The sequence below is a fragment of the Cynara cardunculus genome (assembly GCF_001531365.2).
Source record: "Cynara cardunculus var. scolymus isolate 2C chromosome LG 1, CcrdV1, whole genome shotgun sequence".
Classification (NCBI taxonomy): Eukaryota; Viridiplantae; Streptophyta; class Magnoliopsida; order Asterales; family Asteraceae; genus Cynara; species Cynara cardunculus.
The window spans coordinates 11,657,522-11,677,805 of record NC_037528.1 but is presented as its reverse complement, the minus strand read 5'-3'; the positions used below and the strand labels follow the sequence as shown (position 1 = coordinate 11,677,805).

At 37.7% G+C, this 20,284-nt stretch overlaps 2 protein-coding genes across 4 annotated transcripts; one reads left to right on the top strand and one right to left on the bottom strand.

Annotated features, from left to right (window-relative positions):
* The first annotated feature begins 122 nt into the window (after window positions 1-122).
* Window positions 123-12,143, top strand: LOC112511617 (protein TPLATE). 3 transcript variants are annotated; one of them, XR_003069110.1, is made up of 7 exons: window positions 123-1,328; window positions 3,656-4,252; window positions 5,075-5,436; window positions 6,193-6,496; window positions 6,936-7,058; window positions 9,881-10,230; window positions 11,425-11,558. XR_003069110.1 is itself a non-coding variant. In XM_025117313.1 (7 exons), exons 1-7 carry the CDS (start codon window positions 201-203, stop codon window positions 11,956-11,958), a joined length of 3,501 nt encoding a protein of 1,166 aa, XP_024973081.1. In that variant the 5' UTR covers window positions 123-200; the 3' UTR covers window positions 11,959-12,143. The 3 variants fall into 3 exon arrangements, 2 of the variants coding, with proteins under 2 accessions (XP_024973081.1, XP_024973093.1); XM_025117313.1 differs by having other exon boundaries at window positions 9,778-10,230; window positions 11,425-12,143; XM_025117325.1 differs by lacking the exons at window positions 9,881-10,230; window positions 11,425-11,558 and adding an exon at window positions 7,220-9,112.
* A 524-nt stretch (window positions 12,144-12,667) lies between these two features.
* On the bottom strand, window positions 12,668-20,284 carry LOC112516338 (COP9 signalosome complex subunit 3). The gene is made up of 11 exons (XM_025123353.1): window positions 20,009-20,284; window positions 19,195-19,310; window positions 18,847-19,093; window positions 18,467-18,524; window positions 18,246-18,335; window positions 17,621-17,686; window positions 17,376-17,465; window positions 17,116-17,274; window positions 16,889-17,010; window positions 13,082-13,154; window positions 12,668-13,000 (listed from the first exon to the last, which is right to left on the bottom strand). The coding sequence occupies exons 1-11, from the start codon at window positions 20,203-20,205 to the stop codon at window positions 12,932-12,934; spliced, it is 1,287 nt and encodes a 428-aa protein (XP_024979121.1). The 5' UTR covers window positions 20,206-20,284; the 3' UTR covers window positions 12,668-12,931.

Genomic DNA, 20,284 nt, shown 5'->3' with positions numbered 1-20,284 from the left:
TTAAGTAAAAGAAAATGTATTGCAAAAGTAACCGTACGAATCTGACGACGGCGTTTATGGAGCATTTGTTTTCACTGGTGAGACCGGTGTCATAACTCATAAAACCACGAACAGCTTTCACCGGAATCACATCTTCCACTTTCTCTCCGTCGAGGGAGTCTACAACTCCTGCATGCTCTAACCCTATCCCTTTCAGGATAATGGACATACTCTTCGCTCAGATCCAAGCGGATCTCCGATCCAACGATGCTCTTCGTCAATCAGGAGCACTACTCCAGGCACTCCAACAATCTGCAGCCGGTCGTGATATCTCGGTCATTGCTAAGTCTGCCGTCGAAGAGATCGTCGCTTCTCCTGCCTCTGCAGTCTCCAAAAAGCTCGCGTTTGACCTTATTCGATCCACTCGCCTCACCACCGATCTATGGGAGGTCGTTTGTACTGGGATTCACAACGATCTGGAATTCCCAGACCCTGACGTAACTGCCGCCGCCGTTTCTATCCTTGCGGCCATCCCGTCATATCGGCTGGGCAAACTCATTACTGATAGCAATAAAGAAATATCAAGCTGCTTTGATTCGAACAGTGATAATTTGCGGTTCTCGATTACTGAAACCCTAGGTTGTATCCTCGCTCGTGACGATCTGGTGACGTTGTGTGAGAATAACATCAACTTATTAGACAAGGTTTCGAATTGGTGGACTAGGATTGGGCAGAACATGCTGGACAAAGCTGATAATGTTTCAAAGGTGGCATTTGAATCGGTTGGGAGGTTGTTTCAGGAGTTCGAATCGAAGAGGATGAGTCGGCTGGCTGGGGACAAGCTTGTGGACAGTGAAAATTCTGTTGCGATCAGGTCAAATTGGGTGTCGTCGATGGTGGAATTCGTTTGGAGGAGGCGGAACGCTTTAATGGCAAGGTCATTAATTCTTCCGGTGGAGAGTTTTAGGGCCAGTGTGTATCCGCTTGTTTATGCAGTTAAATCTGTTGCTTCGGGCACATTCGAGGCTTTTCAGAAGCTCTCCAGGTCTTCAAAGAAAACAAATGGCAGTACCTTGGATTCAAGCAAAACAGAGAGGTTCGTTGGAGTGTCGGATGTGGTCACGCATCTGGCACCTTTTTTGGCATCTTCTTTAGACCCAGCATTGATTTTCGAGGTGGGGATTAACATGTTGTATTTGGCTGATGTTCCTGGTGGCAAGCCTGAGTGGGCTTCGACATCGATTATAGCAGTTCTCACACTTTGGGACAGACAGGAGTTTTCTTCTGCTAGAGAGAGTATAGTTAGAGCTGTTGTCACGAATTTACACCTCCTCGACCTTAGTATGCAGGTTTGTGCAACCACTTCCGCATATTTCCTTACTCCTTAGAATTACAGTAACACTTTATTAGCTTACTTGATAGAAAATCAACTAGTCATCATCTGCAGCCATATACATATAACATCATAGGTCCTGTTTTAATGATCTAAGAGCCAGGCAGAATAGACGAAAGTCTTAATGCTAGATGACCATCCCAGTTTAGAATTGCTTGCAAAAGCTGTTCATTTGCTGATATTGAATCTACTACAAGACACACATCTTAATAAATGGTCTTATTGACATGCTTCCGTATACTGCTGTTATATTCAAATCAACTAACTGACTAAGCTCTAATCACAAATGGTTGACAGCAGTGAAAATGAATCTTCTTACAATACCGAGATACAGAATGGAACTTATTAAGTTTCTATCCTGTTCACCATGGAGATAGAAAATGGAACTTATTAAGCTTTTATCCACTTTACCATGTCCCACGTTCTCCAATCATGAATTGAATATTCTATAGCATTCTTCAAATGGAAAAATCAATATACTAAGTAAGGTAACCCGTCATAACAAAGATTTTAAGGGGGTGTTAATGCACAAATAAGCATAAGTGAACAGGACAAATAAATAACTAAACAGTATACTGAACTTGCCTTCTCCTTGTTGCCTACCTCAAAATGTTACTCATGATCTAGATTATCCTGTCCAGGGTCATGAAATCTGGTACCACATAGTTCTATATAATTGATACACCTTATCTTTTGGATGTTCCAAAATAGGTAAAGTTACCAGATTGGATTTTCTTAAAACAAACGATTAGTTAAATGCCATACCCTTCAAAGATAATGAAATGTTGCCAACACGTTGGACAGAATATTCACATTCTTATTAGTGAATAAGCATTACACTAAACCAAAACAAACCAAGCAGACCCAGTAAATCCCACACAGAGGTAGAGTTTGGTGGGGTAAGATGTAGGCCTCAATTGCTCTTCTCAATTCCTCCTCAGCCTGCCCCTCCTCACCCCCTTGACCGTCATATTCTCTACCCTCCTCATCGATGCCGTCATCATTGAATAAGTATTATAGTAATGACATAATTCTCCATGCATCAACATCCAGTATGATTGTTAATCTGGTTAGCTAGGGATCGGCCCGTTGTCTAATATGGTATTGGTTGTTTCTTAATCCTTGGTTAAAGATCAAGGTTATTCTTTGTTTCTGGGTGGACGGTTTACTGGCAGTCATGTTTATTTTTAACATAATCTGGCATATTAATATATGACTCGTATAAACTTAGATAAATTCTGATCTGTCATACCAACCTTCTAGATCTTGTCATTGGCTAGAGTAAACTGTCCTCCAACTCTTTTTGTCTCTTGCTGTCAACGATCCAGCATCCGAAAATCCCTTCCTTTGGGGCAAGATCACCTCCTCTTGCCCCAAAGTTTTCAAATCTACTGATGTTCTATCTAGCATCCGAAAATCCCTTCCTTTTATCACAGCAGAGATCAGAATTACTATAATATACAACTTAAAAATTCTGCAAGTTTCATATGGTGATTCGGGTAATATGCAGCGATTTATGTAGATTACAGACCTTCTTCATTGCCTTCTATCTTTCATTTTTTGTTGAATTCTGATCTTTGATTTGTGAGGACAATTTAAAGCTGCTCGATGCTGTTATTCAGTCTGACTATTTAGTAAAGCCCTAATTACCAATCAACTTAATCCCGTTTCTTCTCTAGTTGTTTTTCATGGGATTTACTGGCATTCAGTGGTCTCTACCTGCAAAGTTCCCCTATTAAACCTTCAAGGAGATAAATATTATATAATATTATGGAACATATGTATGGATTCGGTGGTCTCTACCTGCAAAGTTTCCCCATTAAACCGTAACAGAGATAAATATTTTTGAATGTCATGGAACATAACATAAGTAACTGGGCAATATATAGAAATCTTTCATATTCATGTGTTGTCTATTCTTGCGTATATCACGTTGTTATAAATAGTCTTGTGAGTTGCTAGTTTTTTTTTTTACTGTTTATTGTGGTGCCACAAGCCCACAACTATAGTTGTATTGTGTTTTTAGCTTGATTGTACAGGGATTATTATGCCTACTCCCACCTGCATTTCTTATAGTACAACCAATCAGTTTTGTTGGTCGTCTTGGTGAATATTAATCACAGGTTGATCATTTATGTGAGTTGATCATTTGATAGATCTAAATGAAATCTTATATCCTATGAGTAGGTAAAAGGTCCATAAAATAGCTTTAGGTGATTCTTTTTTAACATTGTCTGCATGATAAGAGGACAAATCAATATTGATACATGTTTATTTTTTCAGGTTTCATTATTTAAAAGGCTGCTTCTCATGGTGAGGAACCTGAGGGCAGAGTCAGACCGCATGCATGCTTTAGCATGTATCTGTCGAACGGCTCTTTGTGTTGATCTTTTCGCAAAAGAAAGTGTTCGAAGAGGTCAGAAACCTCTTCCTGGAACAGACATTGCATCACTTTTTGAGGATGTCAGGATCAGAGATGATCTCAACACTGTTACAAGCAAAAGTTTATTTAGAGAAGAATTGGTGGCCACTTTGGTAGAAAGCTGCTTTCAGCTATCACTGCCATTGCCTGAACAAAAAAATTCAGGTATGGAGAGTAGAGTGATTGGAGCATTGGCATATGGAACTGGTTATGGTGCATTAAATTGGACCGAGCCCGCTTTGGAAGTGGTGGAAGTGTGTCGACCTTGTGTAAGATGGGATTGTGAGGGTCGGACATATGCCGTTGACTGTTACTTGAAGTTGTTGGTCAGGCTTTGCCATATCTTTGATACAAGGGGAGGGGTCAAGAGAGTCAAAGACGGGGCATCTCAAGATCAGATTTTGAATGAAACACGTTTACAAAATTTGCAACGGCAACTTGTACATGATCTGCTTGAGGTTTGTGAATGTTAGAATGCTTAACAATTAATTGTCAACAGTTTTAGTAATACCTATTGTATCCATTAGAGCTTTCTAGTCTTCTGCAGGCAAGTAAGCCCTTTATATCTAGAAAGTTGTGCTCCAAGTTACTCTGGATAGGCATGGTTTCCTCATATATGCAAACCTCTTTAGTCTTTATTATATTTACGTATTTTTGTAGTTTATTCTGGCAATGGAGGCTGCATAAAGCTAGGTTTTGTTATGTTATCCCCACCCTAATAGATACAAAATTACTGGAATTTTTCAGTGCGCTAATTACGTCTTGTACTAGACTTGAACCCAAGTCCTCAAGGTTTATAAAGTTGGAATAGGTAGCATTAGATAGAGAGGCCACTAAATATTGAGCTTGTTGCATTGTCATCTCATGGTGCATGAAAGATGAGTTGCTCTAGAAGTTTACCTGTTCCAACATATCTGGGGAAACAAATGCAAGTGTTTCTGTCCCATTTTACATGTTGATACTACTTTCTGCAGATGTCAGTACGACATGGCTATGTAAGTTTCAAATAGTGTTACAAGAGTGAAGTTTCTTCAGTACAAATGAACTCACACAGCGGTTTATCATAGTCTATATTTCTATGACGGAAGTAGCTCTTGATTACCTGAAACTTTTGTGTAAACCCACTTAATTAAACTGTTGACATCCAAATTATTCAGTGCTTTGTTTGGAGAGTTTTCTGTTTCTGTCCTTGTTGTCTTAATTTTCATATAAGCATTTTACTTGGATTTTGGACTCTGGTTACCTTTTTATGTAAGTAAATATCAATATCTATCTGGCAGGTGAATACTCCTAGAATTGCTGCCCGTCTTATTTGGGCAATTTCAGAACACATTGATTTAGAAGGTTTGGATCCTCTTTTAGCTGATGACCCAGATGATGCACTGAATATTATTATATCCAAAATCCACAAAATCTTATTCAATGCCGACGCATCTGCGACTGAAACAAATAAGCTGCAAGATATTCAAGCAGTTCTTTTATGTGCTCAAAGGTTGGGATCACGGAATGGTAGGGCGGGGCAGTTGCTCACCAAAGAGCTAGAAGAGTTCAGGGCTGATCCCTTGACTGATTCTGTGAACAAACATCAGGCGCGTATGATACTGCAGAGAATCAAATATGTTTCTAGTCATTCCGACGACAAGTGAGCATCTCATTCTCTGTTTATGAAGTTAGCTGACAATAGTGCCTGTTGTTGACTCTAAGCCAATGATATTCTTCAATCCATGAGATTTCGTTCTTACTTGAATAGTAGCTTTTTGTTTGTTAAAAAGCAATCAAAAGATAATCAAGACTGAAGGCAATTAGTATTTGTGGTTTGTCGTCGTGCCTGATCTTTTAAGTGCTCCCTATATCCCACTCATAGAACTCTGGATTCTTGAAATTTATGTTGGTGACTCCCTCCACGTCCACCTCCATCTCGACAATTGACTGATTTTTGTTTTATCTATTCACATATGTATGGCTATTTCGATATGCTTTGCTTAAAAGTTGTAGCCTTTGGAATTTGACATCCCAAACATGCATGTTTAGGCTGCACGTTTCCTTGCCTGAGTTAGCTTGAAAAGTACTCCCTATGTCCCAGAGAAATGCAATAATTCATATTATGGCTTGTCCCAGAGAAATGCAAAGTTCCTTTTCAGGAATATTCTTTCGCAAATTTATCTATTATCCCATTAACTGTCATTAAAATATATTGATGAAATTGATTGTGGTACACCTGTTTTTTTAACTGTAGGGGTATTTTAAGTATTTGATCGTTGGTCTAATTTTTTAATTAAACTCTACATGCAATCAAAAGTTGCAGGTTCTCTTGGAAAGAGGGAGCATTATTTGTAATGGACTATGTTGCACCTTCTTGTTTTACTGCTGATGCTCTTACGCAATGCTTTTGTTACAGGTGGGCTGGTGTTAGTGAAGCAAGAGGAGACTACCCGTTCAGTCATCACAAATTAACTGTTCAGTTTTATGAAGCCTCGGCTGCCCAGGACCGAAAGTTGGAAGGGTTGGTTCACAAGGCTATTCTAGAACTATGGAGGCCAGATCCTAGCGAATTAACTCTATTATTGACAAAGAGAGCTGACCCTAGTTCGTTGAAGGTTCCTCCAAGTGCGCATACATTAACTGGTAGTAGCGATCCCTGCTATGTTGAAGCATATCACTTGTCAGATCCTAGTGATGGAAGAATCACACTGCACTTGAAGGTTGGACTTAAATCCTAACATCCTTAGATGCATCTATGAGTTTTCACCAGATGTGGTTTGATTGTGAAAATGATCCTCCATAACCAAAAAAAAGATAAAAACTTGGCTGATGGATGGCACAATACATACCTTTTAAGTTAAATAAGATGCGGATTGTGAAATAGTTTCATGAAAATTTTATCTTTACGTTGCAAACCATTAAGATTTGCTAGCCATGACACAATTCAAAGGTTCTTGATACAGTGTAATAGCATACAACTAGAGGGAAAACAATCTGTCGTAGAGTAGGTGTAGATCCCTCTTCTAATTTACCAGTGTTATTGAAGCTTAATACACTGATTAATGAACCATGATATATGAATTTTATAATAGCTAGGAATGTATATCACATCACAATTTATTAAGTAATTTGTTCCTGAGCTTTGACAATTTCTTGCAGCTTTTAAATCTGACTGAAATGGAACTTAATCGGGTGGATATTCGTGTTGGGTTGTCTGGTGCATCATATTTCATGGATGGATCTCCCCAAGCAGTTCGACAATTGCGTGATCTAAATTCTCAGGTTTTGTGGAACACTACTTAGTTTTGTTCTCTATATTAGAATGCTTATAGTTGTTTGGCTTATTGGTACAATTCTGAGTAACTTGAGTTCCTAGTCGAATAGCATGCTAAATTTCTACCATATCCTTGTGTCAATGTCTGTTTTACACTTCTGTGACTCAGGTTGTTGGTTCACTATGATGATTCTATTGATTAGTGTCGATAAATTATGGGGAAAAAGGAAGAGCAATAAAGCTGGTGAGGCCCTCTTAAGCATAGCTTTTTAGGACCAAATGTGGCATATGGAAAATTGTAAATGTTCTCACTGCATGTTTTGTTTGGGAAAAAAAAATGCATGTTCACATTGCTCCATTGGACAACTGGTTCTGGAACCGAGGTTTCCAGAAAATAGCAATGTCCTAAAGAGTTATATTTTTATATAAATGCTTCTAAGCAAGGCATACCATTTTGTGAACAATTAAATACCCCCCAAAAAGTCATTTCATCCAGTTAGTAGTAACTAGTAGTCTAGTACAGGATGAGAGGCCAATTGTAGCAAATAAGTAATAGGCAAGATTCAATGAACATTTTCTTTTCAAAGCAAGAAAAATGCAATGCACAAACCTCTAACATCTGCATCTATATATTTCAGTACTGAACTCTAATCTACACCTGGTATTTGTTATAAAAAAATATTTAAAGAATTGATGTGATAGAATAAAACCTATTAATTACCATGAGGATTTCGTTTAATAAGAAATCATTAGGCTTTATGTTTAAGGTAACCTGTTCAATGTGCTGTGATTGAGGACAAAATTGCTTTTTAGAAGTCGAAGATCTACAAACAAGAAGGTGATACTTATTTGGTTAATTTTTTAAATTCTACATCAAAGTGATGAGCAGAAAAGATTCACTAACTAAAAGCTATTGTCACAACAGTTGCAGATAACTCGAACCAAGTCCCATTGTGAACCTAATCCCGTAACCAACTAATCTGTCTCTAGAAGACTCCATCTGGGTAATCCTACACTACAAAAGAGAACCATGGTAGATCATGAAGAGGCCGATCCTTGAACTTTCTTCCTTTACAAGCATGTCATTAATCTTGGGATCAAGTTTTGCCATTTTTCATTAAGCATAATGTATATTGTCGGTATGCTAGCCTGTAGAACGAGTGAGCATGTGCGCATTGGTAGTGACAGTTCAAATGTTGAATTTAATGCCTCTTGTGTGGTAGATATGATTCAGAGGTTATTTTTGTCTTTTTTAACATCAAATAGAGAATGAGAACGATGAGTGGATTAGGGCAAATAGAAGGGTAGGACTGTCTTTCTCAAAAGATGGGCTGAAATGAATTTTAAATTCCTTGCTAAACCTCAAAGAATCTGAATCCCGCCATTGGTAGAATTGAATTCCGTAGTAAACCCCAAAGAATGAACCGCACTCAGTAATGGAATTTGGTCGATGGAATTGACATCACAATTCCTTTAGATTCCGCAACAAACCGGCTCCCCTAAGGATATGTATTACATTCCAATGGTTGTACCCTAGACAATATAGATCGGCTATAGAGAATTTAGGAATCATTTGTTACACCAAGTAGTTGGAAGTTGGGACGTACCTAGTTGCTGAACATTTGTACAACTCTAGGTGTTTGAGCCTCATCGGAAGTCGATGCTTGCAAAATCTGTATTCTGGAATTTCTCTTGGTTGAATTTATACTGAAACTACAGTTTACACATGTGTAGGGTTGTCAATATTGATAATTCAAAAAATTTAATATGCTCCTGATCTAGATATAAATACTGATAATAAGTTAATAACGATCCCGTTTAAACACAGATGGGTAAGGTTAAACATTTGTCATAAGGAGAGTATTTCTGACATCCAAAGCACGGAACGCACACACGCGTACAAATGGCTTTTTGCTTCCATTACATCTTTTTTATGTAATCTGTTTCAGTACAGTTACACATTTATTTGATGGAAGTAACTACCGGCTTTATGAGGGCTAGTGAGTCGTTAGTTAGGTTATCAAAGCCTTAGGTTAGACTAAGGGGTTGTTTGGTTGGTTTTCCATCAAGTCCTGTATGGATAAAGCTGAATGTGTGTATTAATCTGTCTGTATAGATTGGGAAGATTTTTGTTTGGGAGGGGTTTTTCATAAATGGAGGGAACGTGTTTTTTTTACTGGGAGGGACAAGTTCGGAATTTTTTGGCTTTCTGCAGAAAGCCCCCCCTAGAAGCTTACTGAATAAGCCACTTTCATTATCATTAACCCACTACCAAACAGTCGTGCATAGCTGACTGAATAAGTTGCGAGTCCCATTAAGCCTATTAAGCTGCTAACAGACAAACCATAAGAATGTGCTGTTTCTTTACCTTGCTTATGTTTTCCTTGTACCTGCCTATACTTGTATGTTATTGTTTACTCATAACTAGCTTTTCAAAAATTATCTCATATGCATCTCACTTTCCTACACTTTTCACAAGTCAGAGGTCTTCACTTCACTGAAACAACTGCTCTACTCTTGAGGTAGAGGTCAGGTCTGCGTACATCTTACCGCTCCCAGACCCCACCTTCAGGTGGGATATATTGGGCTTGTTTGGTTTGGTTTGGTTTTTGTTCTTTGATGGGAAGCTTAATTATGATGTTTAATCTCATTAAGACTCTCTCCCATGATGTAATGTTTCTGTTATCTCGGATTTCTTTTGAAAATGGTCCATGTTAATGCGTGTAGGAACCAGTATTATGCAGTGTGACTCTGGGTATCTCTCACTTTGAAAGATGTGCTCTTTGGGTTCAAGTCTTATACTACCCATTCTGTGGCACTGATGCTCCAGGACTTGAAGGGGACTATGCTGAGGAAGATCAACAAATCATCAGACAGAAAAGAAGCTTAAAGCCAGAATTAGGAGAACCTGTAATTATGAGATGCCAGCCTTACAAGATTCCACTAACAGAACTTCTGATGCCCCATAAAATCTCACCTGTCGAGTATTTTCGCTTATGGCCTAGTTTGCCTGCCATGGTGGAGTTCACGGGTACTTATACATATGAAGGTAGCGGGTTTAAGGCTACTGCTGCTCAGCAATATGGTTCTTCTCCTTTTTTGAGTGGACTTAAATCTCTATCTGCCAAGCCTTTTCACAGAGTGTGCTCTCACATCATCCGAACCGTAGCTGGGTTCCAGGCAAGTTTATCTGATTTTTGTTTATATTTCCTCACTATCCAAATGGAGTCCACTTGAAGCTCTGAAAAACCGTTTTTTGAACTAATTTGCACCTGCTAAATAGAAAAATAATAAGATGACTCGTTTTCCGATCTTAAAAAAGTATGTGCAAGCATAGAAACATCAATAATCTCGATTGTTAAGGGCAAAGTTCAAATGAGAACCATAAATATTTTGAAAGCTGTGTGAACCGGTATATGCATATATATATGCATTGTTGCAAATTACATGAACTATCAAAATATATATTCTATCAATGTGTATATTTTTCAATGCATATATATATACTATATATGCAAGGACGAAGGATCTGGTGAGAATAGGAGTTAAGATGAGATGTGTAAGAAGCGATTTGGACCCTTGATCATTTTTAAATCTCACCCCACCCCATGAAGTGCGTTTCCCAGGGAATTGATCCGGTGCATTTTAATGCATCTCATTAAGGTTGATATTCAATTAGGATTGATCCAAGGGTGGAGATCCCTTCGTACCCTTCTCACTGTAACTTTCATTCTCACCGAAATCCAACCTTGTATGCACTATGCAAGTATATATATATATGCATTGACGCATATACTAACTAAAATTCATATATGCATATACCGGTTCTCATGGTTCTCAAATTCTTTTTGGTTCTCGATTGATCTTATTGTGAATTCTCAAATAGCTCCTTTTGGGACAAGGAAAGAGTACAAAGTGGACTCTTTTTATCGATAAGGTATTTCACTAAGCAATTCATGTGGATTCTTTATTAGCATAACATCCACTTTTCTATTCATTTTATTCCTCTCTCCCTTGTCATCCATTGTGCCACTCATTCTGTGCTTCTGCTTGCTAGCATTCTTAATTCTTCTTCCTCCCCCCCCCCCCCCCTCCTTCTGAATCTGCTGTTTTTTTCTCCAAGTACTCCCACCATTTCCCAAAATAAATGTCCACGATGAAAAAAAAGACAGTTTTAGGAATGTAAAATTGTTACACTTCTTATTTATCTAAATGACAATTGTACCCTTAATAATAGAGGGAGTAATGAATTTCTTCACAAGGGTAGAATTGGGAAGTAAGGAATCATGGAATGCAGACACTTATTTCGGGGCAAAGGGAATAATATGTAGCACCAGAACCGTTTGTTGAAGATTGTATTTTTGTCTTGAACAGCTATGCTTCGCTGCAAAAACATGGCATGGAGGTTTCTTGGGGATGATGATATTCGGTGCGAGTGAAGTGAGCAGAAACGTAGACTTGGGGGATGAAACCACCGCTATGATATGCAAATTCGTGGTTAGAGCCTCAGATGCAGCAATAATAAAAGAAGTAGGATCAGATCTGCAATCTTGGTGTGATGACCTCACCGATGGAGGTGTCGAATACATGCCTGAAGACGAAGTCAAGGTGGCCGCTGCCGAGAGGCTACGGATATCCATGGAACGAATAGCCTTGCTAAAAGCAGCTCAGCCTCCTCCTAAGGCCCCAAAAATCGATCAAGACCCAAAAGACGAGGAGACCGATGATGATGAAAGTGAGGACAACAAGAAAAAGACAGAAAACGGGGAGGAGGGGAAGAAGAAACACAAGGGACCGACAACATTATTTGAGTTAACACCGGAAGAAGTCGAGCATCGGGCTCTTCAAACAGCAGTGCTACAGGAATGGCATGCACTGTGTAAAGACAGAAACACCAAAGCTAAATAAAATAGGTCTATTTTGCAGGGAATTTTTTGCATAGTTTTCTTTTTTAAAACCCCTTTTGTGGGTGTGGAGATGTATTTTGTTGTGGAGAGTTGTTTTCATTTGATTTGTCTAATTCCTTGGTTATGTTGTATTCTTACACAATTAGTCACCTTTTTTTCAAGCATATAGCATCAATTGTTTTATGTTATGTATGGAGTGCTTACACTGGATCTGATTGAATTCTATAGTTCTTTACTTTTTTTCCCTTCAAGCAGTTATGTTATATATGTTAAAAGAAATCAAAAACCAAGCAACGCCATTATACTCGTGTTCTTATTTGCAAAATGATCATGTTAAAAGTATCTAAAATGTGTGCTTTTTTAGCAATGTCTTGGTTCGTAAAGATACATGAAAGTGAGGCAGGTTGAAAGATTATAAGGTGTTAAATCACACAACAATCATGTGGTTGGTATGGTATTTCATGGAATTTCTTATGATTTTTATATAATAATGTCTTGACATAGGTTAAAAACATTTGTTTTGTAATAATAAGGCAATTTACTTATTCATAATATTTCAATAAACTATTTATAAAGATAGAAATGAAATCCTACAAATCAAACATATCAAAAATTTCAATTCTAGATCCTTCCACAAAATCCAAATCCCTCAAAAATCAAACGCCAAACCTTAGTCTTGTCCTATCCAAATATAATGTTGCACCAAACATGAGACAACTAAACTGAACTAGAAAATCTTGGTGTGAAAACATAGTAAAGTTGTTGCACATGACAAATATAATGACCCCCAAAAAAAATTAATTCATCAACGAAATTCCCACTAAAAGGGACAAGCAACAGAAAATAAACTGGTGAAAAAAACTACATTTACTACTATGATTCGCATGTATTTTAATTCATGGACTCGAAGAGGTGACAAACAAAATCTGATATAAACCGAAATCATGGCAAGTGTCCGCTCTTACGAATTGCATTCATAAGTTGAATTTCTGAGGAACACTATCAAAATCATCAAAGTCAAATCGTTGCCGCTCTCTCCCAACCTGAACATATTACAATTATTAAGTTACGTTTTTAAGGATATCAATTTTGTTCAAATACATATGGGGATCGAGAAGCTATACCTTGGACAGATAAAGGGGGTCACATGACATAGATTCGTCCATTGTTGTCAGCTTCTTTGACAGTTTCATGATTCTGGAACAGTTGCATAACAAAGATCAGAGATATTAGCTCACCATCAAAATGCAAGCAGCACAAAGACAGGAGATTATAAAAGAAAACGAAAAGGGAACTTGTTAGTTTTTATTCTTTATGAAAAGCATCGAAGGTAAAGCATCTCATTCAGCAAATATGATTCAAGCCAGTGGTTCCAAACAATTCTTAAGCAGCACAAAAACTCTGTTTTAAATGTGCTCGGTAGTCATAGGGGTTTATTAGTCTTTTCGCTTCTTGTTCAAAATGTCGGGATTAGGCAGTTATTTCTATCATTGCCTATTATAATCGTAACGAAGCAATCCAAAACTCCAGATCTTTTGCTTCTCTCTGTTTCTATATTAACTTGAACTTCAAATTTTCAATCCCAAGTTCAAGTTAATGCCAGAGAGGTGAGAGAAAGCAAAAACATCTACTTGAAGTAGCTTAGCTTTGCTTTTCATAATCCAATCTCCCTCTAGCTTGGGTCGTTGTATTCCTACAGCCACTTATCTCATTTCTATGCTCCCAACTATTTTAAGAAACAAAACACCATTTGAAATCTTAATAAAAAATATATACAATCATACTCTCACTTGATGGTTTTTGGGTGTTTAGTCTATGCTTCTCGACATCTTAGTAAGCACTTACTGTTAAGAGTCGACACTCTTACTTACCTTATAGGGTAAGATTCTAGTCCATCAAAACAGCACCGTAGACAACAATTCACCCGGTAAGCATTAACCGGGTAAGAGTCGTCACCCTCACTTACCAGGTAAGACTCTTGGTCCTTGTCGTCACTCTTACTGGGTAAGTGTTTGGTAAAAGGCCCCCCCACAACAAAGGGGGTATATATTGGCTATCCTTCACAACAAAGGGGGTATATATTGCTCAAAACTTGATGATCACAAAATCGTTACCAGCAGATATGTTATCTGCAAAGAAAAATTATTTCCATTCCACTCTTGAATCAGAATCCTTGGACGCCTTGGTCACCTATCCAAACAATATTTCTGGACATATCATCTACATTCTGTACTCTCCAAACCTTGACCAGTTGATGATGACCATTCTTATCTCTTTCTCATACTAGTCTCATTGCCAGAGAGAGAAAGCTACCCACCAAATTCAAAGACTATCAACTTGATTTTACCACCTTCCCTTGTACATTCTGTTGTTTCAGATTCCAACCGAAGTACCATCACACCAAATACGCTCTTTTCGAGAACATTCCAGTTGCCATCAACACTTTCTATACTCTGTTTCCTCTATAACTAAAACCCACTACATACGCTGAAGCACTTAAGGATTACACATGAGTAAAAAACCCGGATAAAGAGATCAATACTCTTAAGGGGGCTTTTGGTTTGATGGAATGGTTTTTAGGGATCTGGAATCTTTGGTGCGTTTGGTTTGTAGGATTTGGAATGGAATGGAATTTCATTATTTATAATAAGTTATAAAAACAAATTATAAAAATAATTAATTGATCATTACAAAACAAATGTTTTTAACATATTTTAAAACATTATTATATACAAATCCCCTACGAAATCCCATGAAATACCAACCACCCCCATGGGATTTCAAAATCTTATGTTTGTGGGATTTCAAAATCCTATGTTTGTGGGATTTCAATGAAATCCCAGGATTTCAAGTCCATGATATCCTTCAAACCAAACATGGGATTGGATTGGAATTCAATTACGAGATCGCCCAACCTTCCAATTTATCTTTCTGAAGCAACTACAATGGATGGGGCGAAAGCCGCTGAAGAACACAAGGAAAGCAGAAGCTCGGGTATTGAGATATTCACCCCAGATTCAAAAAAAAGGCGGGGAAGGGTGCAGATGTCTGCTTCATTCCAATCCTACAAACCAAACAGGACCTTAGATCCAATAAAGCATGGATTCTAGCCACATAACTTCCTGGGAAGACAGCAATTGGCTGAAAACGGGATTATAGAAGTACAAAAATAAACTCAACAGAGAAGTCGAGAGGTTTAAGGCAAGTCTGCTAGAAAAGGGTTTTGATTAAACAACGGGAATTGGCTATAAAGATATGTTTACACTGATTGCTTAAATGATCATCGTGTGTTGCTTACTTGCTGTTGTCGATAAAGGTTGAATTATTTAGCAATCAGATGCCAATAACACATTTTGCATGGAGATTGAGAGGAGGAAGTATATTCGGCTTTGCCAGCAGATTATGAGCCCAATGGTTCAAGAACAATGTGCAAATTAGTTGAATAGTAAGCAATCTGCCAATGTCCGCAAGGTTAACTATGTTTTTATTGGCTACAAGATACCTCAAAGTCAGAGACGGACCTAAAAAAAATTCAAGTGGTTGCACCATTTAACTATAAGAAACAAATATAGGATATTTTTCACAAAATGATCATTGGTCTGTTGGTTAGTTCATTGCTTTCCATACGTGAGATCCCGTGTTCAAGTTTTCTATTACAAAAAATTTCAGAAACATAATAAATCTAAAATTTAAAGCAAGAAAAAATGACACTAACGGGATTCCAACTCGGGTCTGAGGTGGAAGAAAAGCCTTCCAAACCAACTTTACCAAGGGAAACTTGTGTCCTCACTGTAGTTCAAAATATATACGGTCGCACACAACAGATTGATATGGTGGCACACAACAGACTGATATGGTGGCACTTTTCACGACCCTACAATTTTTTACACTACAACGGAGTAAAGAAGCGGTGGCCCATGCCGCCACATGCACCGCCTGGGTCCGTCCCTGCTCAGAGTCATGGTGATTACTCTCTTGACCTCATAATGGTGTTTGGGTTATCTTAGTATATGTTGATGATGTACTAATTGCAGGCAATGACATTAACATTATAGCTCAAATGAAGAGATCTCTTGATCATGCTTTCAGCATCAAAGATTTAAAAGCACTCAAGTATTATTTGGGCATAGAATATTTTGAAGATGGTAATGGGCTTATTGATCTCGCTTTGAATCAATGAAAGTATGGCTTGCTCATTCTGAATCAATGGGCCTTTACATTGTTATTTTTTGTCCAAGGCAGGTCTGTGGACCCAATACACACCTCCAACCCAGTCACCCAGGGGCAGATATGAACAATAAAGAGTATATATCTTATTGAGCAAATATGCTTCAGTTTAGTGGTTAACATTGCTTCAGAGGCTCAAAAACTCTGTTTTGCATGTTCTTCATGGTTGTAGGGGCAGATTAGTACTTTTCACTTCTTGTGCAAAATGTCCAAAGAGGTCATTAACTTTTGCCATGTGACATTTAGTTAAGTTATCATCATGAACTAGAATTGTTTATTAAATAGGCTGGCTCTTCTCCAAAATGAAGCAAATTCTAGATCTTTTGCATCTCTCTGTTTCCTTGGTTAAAATGTGATATTAACTTAAATTTCAATGTCAAGTTCTTAAGAATGATGTAGTTTACAAGTGTTAAATGGTCAGAAGACAAAGTTGCTTCATCCAGGTATGTTCGTAGTTGAAAGATAAAGTGTTGTGTGGCCGGAAAGTGATCTAGATGCTTCTCAAGTCTATACCAAACTACATGCATCGTAAACATCAACAATCTACCAAGGCAAGAACAAGCTTCTTGTCAGCATGTGTGGTATTGTGTATGTTTGTGTGATAGGGAAATAAAATGGCAAGTCCTCAAAACTAATGTAATTAACGTATTTATTGAGTTCTCTATAGTACATGATCATAAACCTTAGCAATCCGAATATCGTACCTTTGGATCGATGAATCAATATGCTCAATCATCTCACATGTTTTATATTGCTCAGGATCCTCAAGGAACCTAACCATTCCATCCTTCTGGTTGATAGTTGCAAAGATCTCGCCATCCTCAATCTTTTAAATTTCAATAGCGTACGAAATGAAAGACAAGTTAAAAACCTTCAAATTGAGAATGTTGGGAGTGAAATATACCAAAACATATGTTCATATTCTAATTACCATTTCAAGCACATGCATTTCAGCCTCCTTAGGGGTATTTATCTGTGCGGTGTTTGCTATGTCTTGGAGGGATAAAGTCAAATATGTCTGGGTCAACCTCTGAATGTTCCGCTTGTACATAGATGACACAACCTGCTTTACCAATCCAAGATTGTTCCCCTGCAAAGGAAAAATTGTAGATCGTTTACATTTGTTCAATGTTTATAACTTGAAAAGCAAAAGTAGCACGATGAAACTATAAGCTAAAGTAAAGAACTCACATTCTCAAACTTCTCCTGGTTCGCTTGGACAAATGCCTCAAGTTCTGAAATATTTCCGGTGCTGTAACTATTTGCCAACTCAATGTACGGCTACTTGGAACGGAAAAGAAACTATTAAGGTGAGTGGTGCATTATGTAGCTGGCAAGGCTGCTGGTGATATTATTAAAGCATGCACGAGCTATAATATACATGGTGATATACATATACAGCAACAATGTATTCTTATAGAGACGCTAGAAATTACCTGAGAGAAATTCTTTAGATTCCTTTGAGCGACTGAAGAAGTATACTTGGGAAAACTGGCAGAAAACTGCATTCAGCAACAAAACTATAATTGACCACTAAGGAGAAGCTACCATGGTTTGATAAAGTTAAGACCTCAATACCTCATTCAGGTGATAGTAGTAAAATAGACCTGGTCATCGAACTTTTAGACTATAACTTGTATAAAGAATTGAAGATGGCTATGATGCAGATAATAACAACCATTAAATATTGTGTTTCGGCTGAAATTTTCAGCAAACCAAACCCGGTACATCCCACTCGAAAGTAGGGTCTGGGAGGAGTAGGATGTACACCGCACCTCAACTACTAGGATCGATAGGCTGTTTCCATTAGGACACCTGGCTTGTACATGACGCAAAATTTCCAGCAAATGATGCTAAAAAAATTTAGATGCTTGCAGTATACATAAGAAACAGCATAATATCTCCCCTCAACATCAATATGCTGCTCCCCATAAGACAATTAATGTTTTTGCAAACCAACTAACAAATACAATTGCATGTTCTTATACACAGATTCCTTATGCCATGAGCCAATATAATTTTGGAATTCATATTCATGACTCATGAGTATGCGAAACACACCTGGCGGAGGTGAATGAGTGAAACCAGTATGTATTTCTTGTACGCTTCAACAGCTATAGCATTCATGGAAGACATAGGAGCAGTTACCACCTGAAGAGACGATGGAGCAAGAATCACGAACAAACCAAACAAATATAACACTTATATTATGTATGTAAAATAAAACAAAATGTAAGAGAAATTAGTCAATTGAAAAGGCAAGAAATAGCGGATTAACACACATTGTGGAAGAGCTCCAATGCTTTGGCTAAACGTTTTTGTCCTATGCAAATCATCCCCCTAGCAATTAACCAAATAGAGCATGAAGATTAGCAATATTCGTTATTGGTAATGTATTACCTCCCACCATGGACAAGATAGAAGGTCAAATAATCATAGATCAAATAATTTGATTTGGATATAAGTATAAGTAGGCAAAAGCGAGCCACTTCATTTAATGTGAACATCAGTATATATGAAGATTTGCCATATGGTTTAAGTGATAGAACAATTGATTCCGGTCTAAGAAGCAATAATTCACAATTTCAAATGTACATGAAGTAAATAGAGAAAATACTCCTAATATTCTCCAAATGATAACAATATGATCAGACTAACTCACCCGTAATAGCAGTATAGAAAAAAGTCCCTTGGTTGATCAACTTCAAGTATATCATCCTCCAAAATGCTATAACCAATTTTATAACACTTCGCGGACAAACAGACTTGGAGAAAGTCTGGATGTAAAGGAGTTAAATGCTCAGAGGACAGTTGAATCTTGCGAATAGCAGTCAGCAGAGGTGCCACAGCTCTCATAGGGGCACCAAGAACCATTACTTGCTCATGCAATCTTTTACAAACGGATATAACTGCACCAACATGATAAATTCATAATTCATCAATATGGCATACAAGTGAATATCCAGTAGGAGGTGTATATACATAATACATTGAAAAGGTAGAACCATACATTTGTCGGGCACCAAACGGATCTGCTCTACACTGCACATATCTATAAATCTGACAACAGATAGAACTAGTTCATTTGCCTGTGCTTCTGGAATTGGACCTGCTGTACATGCTTCCCTGTAAAAAAATAGACACCAGGTCATTTGCCGCTTTCTTGTGATGAGCATATCAATAATTGTACCCAAAGAACTTTCTTTGATTCATTTTCCTCCTTTCCTACTTTTTTCCTTATATAAGAGTCAATAGCCGGCAAGGCTTCAGTCGGAAAGTGGGTGCTGCTATTTTTTCTTAGAGACAAGAAGAACCAACATTCAACAAATGTAGTCAGGAGTACTCACAGTCAAGCATCATCCAACTATTAGGAGATAACAAGTAGTACAAAGGCATGTGGTTACAACACTTGCTCATTGCAGACAGCTATTTACAGGCATTATTCATACTACAATAGATATGAACTTAACCCACCTCAAAACCTAGTAGAAGCATACAAACCGGCAAAGTAAGCAGCATAAAACAATGAAAAAAAAAGTAAATCACAGGATTGCAAAGCTCAACATGATAACATAAATCAAAAGAAGTAAGCCATTCGTTTCAAAAATCAGCAGATGCATGCGGACAGGCAAAATAAATAACGATCACAAATTCAAGAGAAACAAACAACACAAATCAACACTCAGCAGATACATACTAACAAGAAAAAGTAAGTTACTGATGTCCAAAAAAATATAATCACTAAAAACCCTAAATCTCGTGAAATTGATTCCATCCTTGACAGAAATAAGGCAACAGATAAGAATTACATAAAAACTACTTACAGAACGTAGAGGTAACCAAGTGAATGAAGGGAAGCGTCAAGTCGAGTGAGACATGACGCAAAAGTTGCAGCCTGAGACCGGATTACGTCCTCCGATTGTTTCAAAAGATTGTTCAAGTGATTTACATCTTGAGTACTTCCTGATAACCCTTGAATTTCAGCCACCAGTGAATCTACTGAGTTTACATTCAAGTTCATGATCTCCTCTTCTACTGATACTGATACTGACAGGCTTTTGGCTTCAGTTTTATATGCTTCGATTCATGAGAAGCAAAAT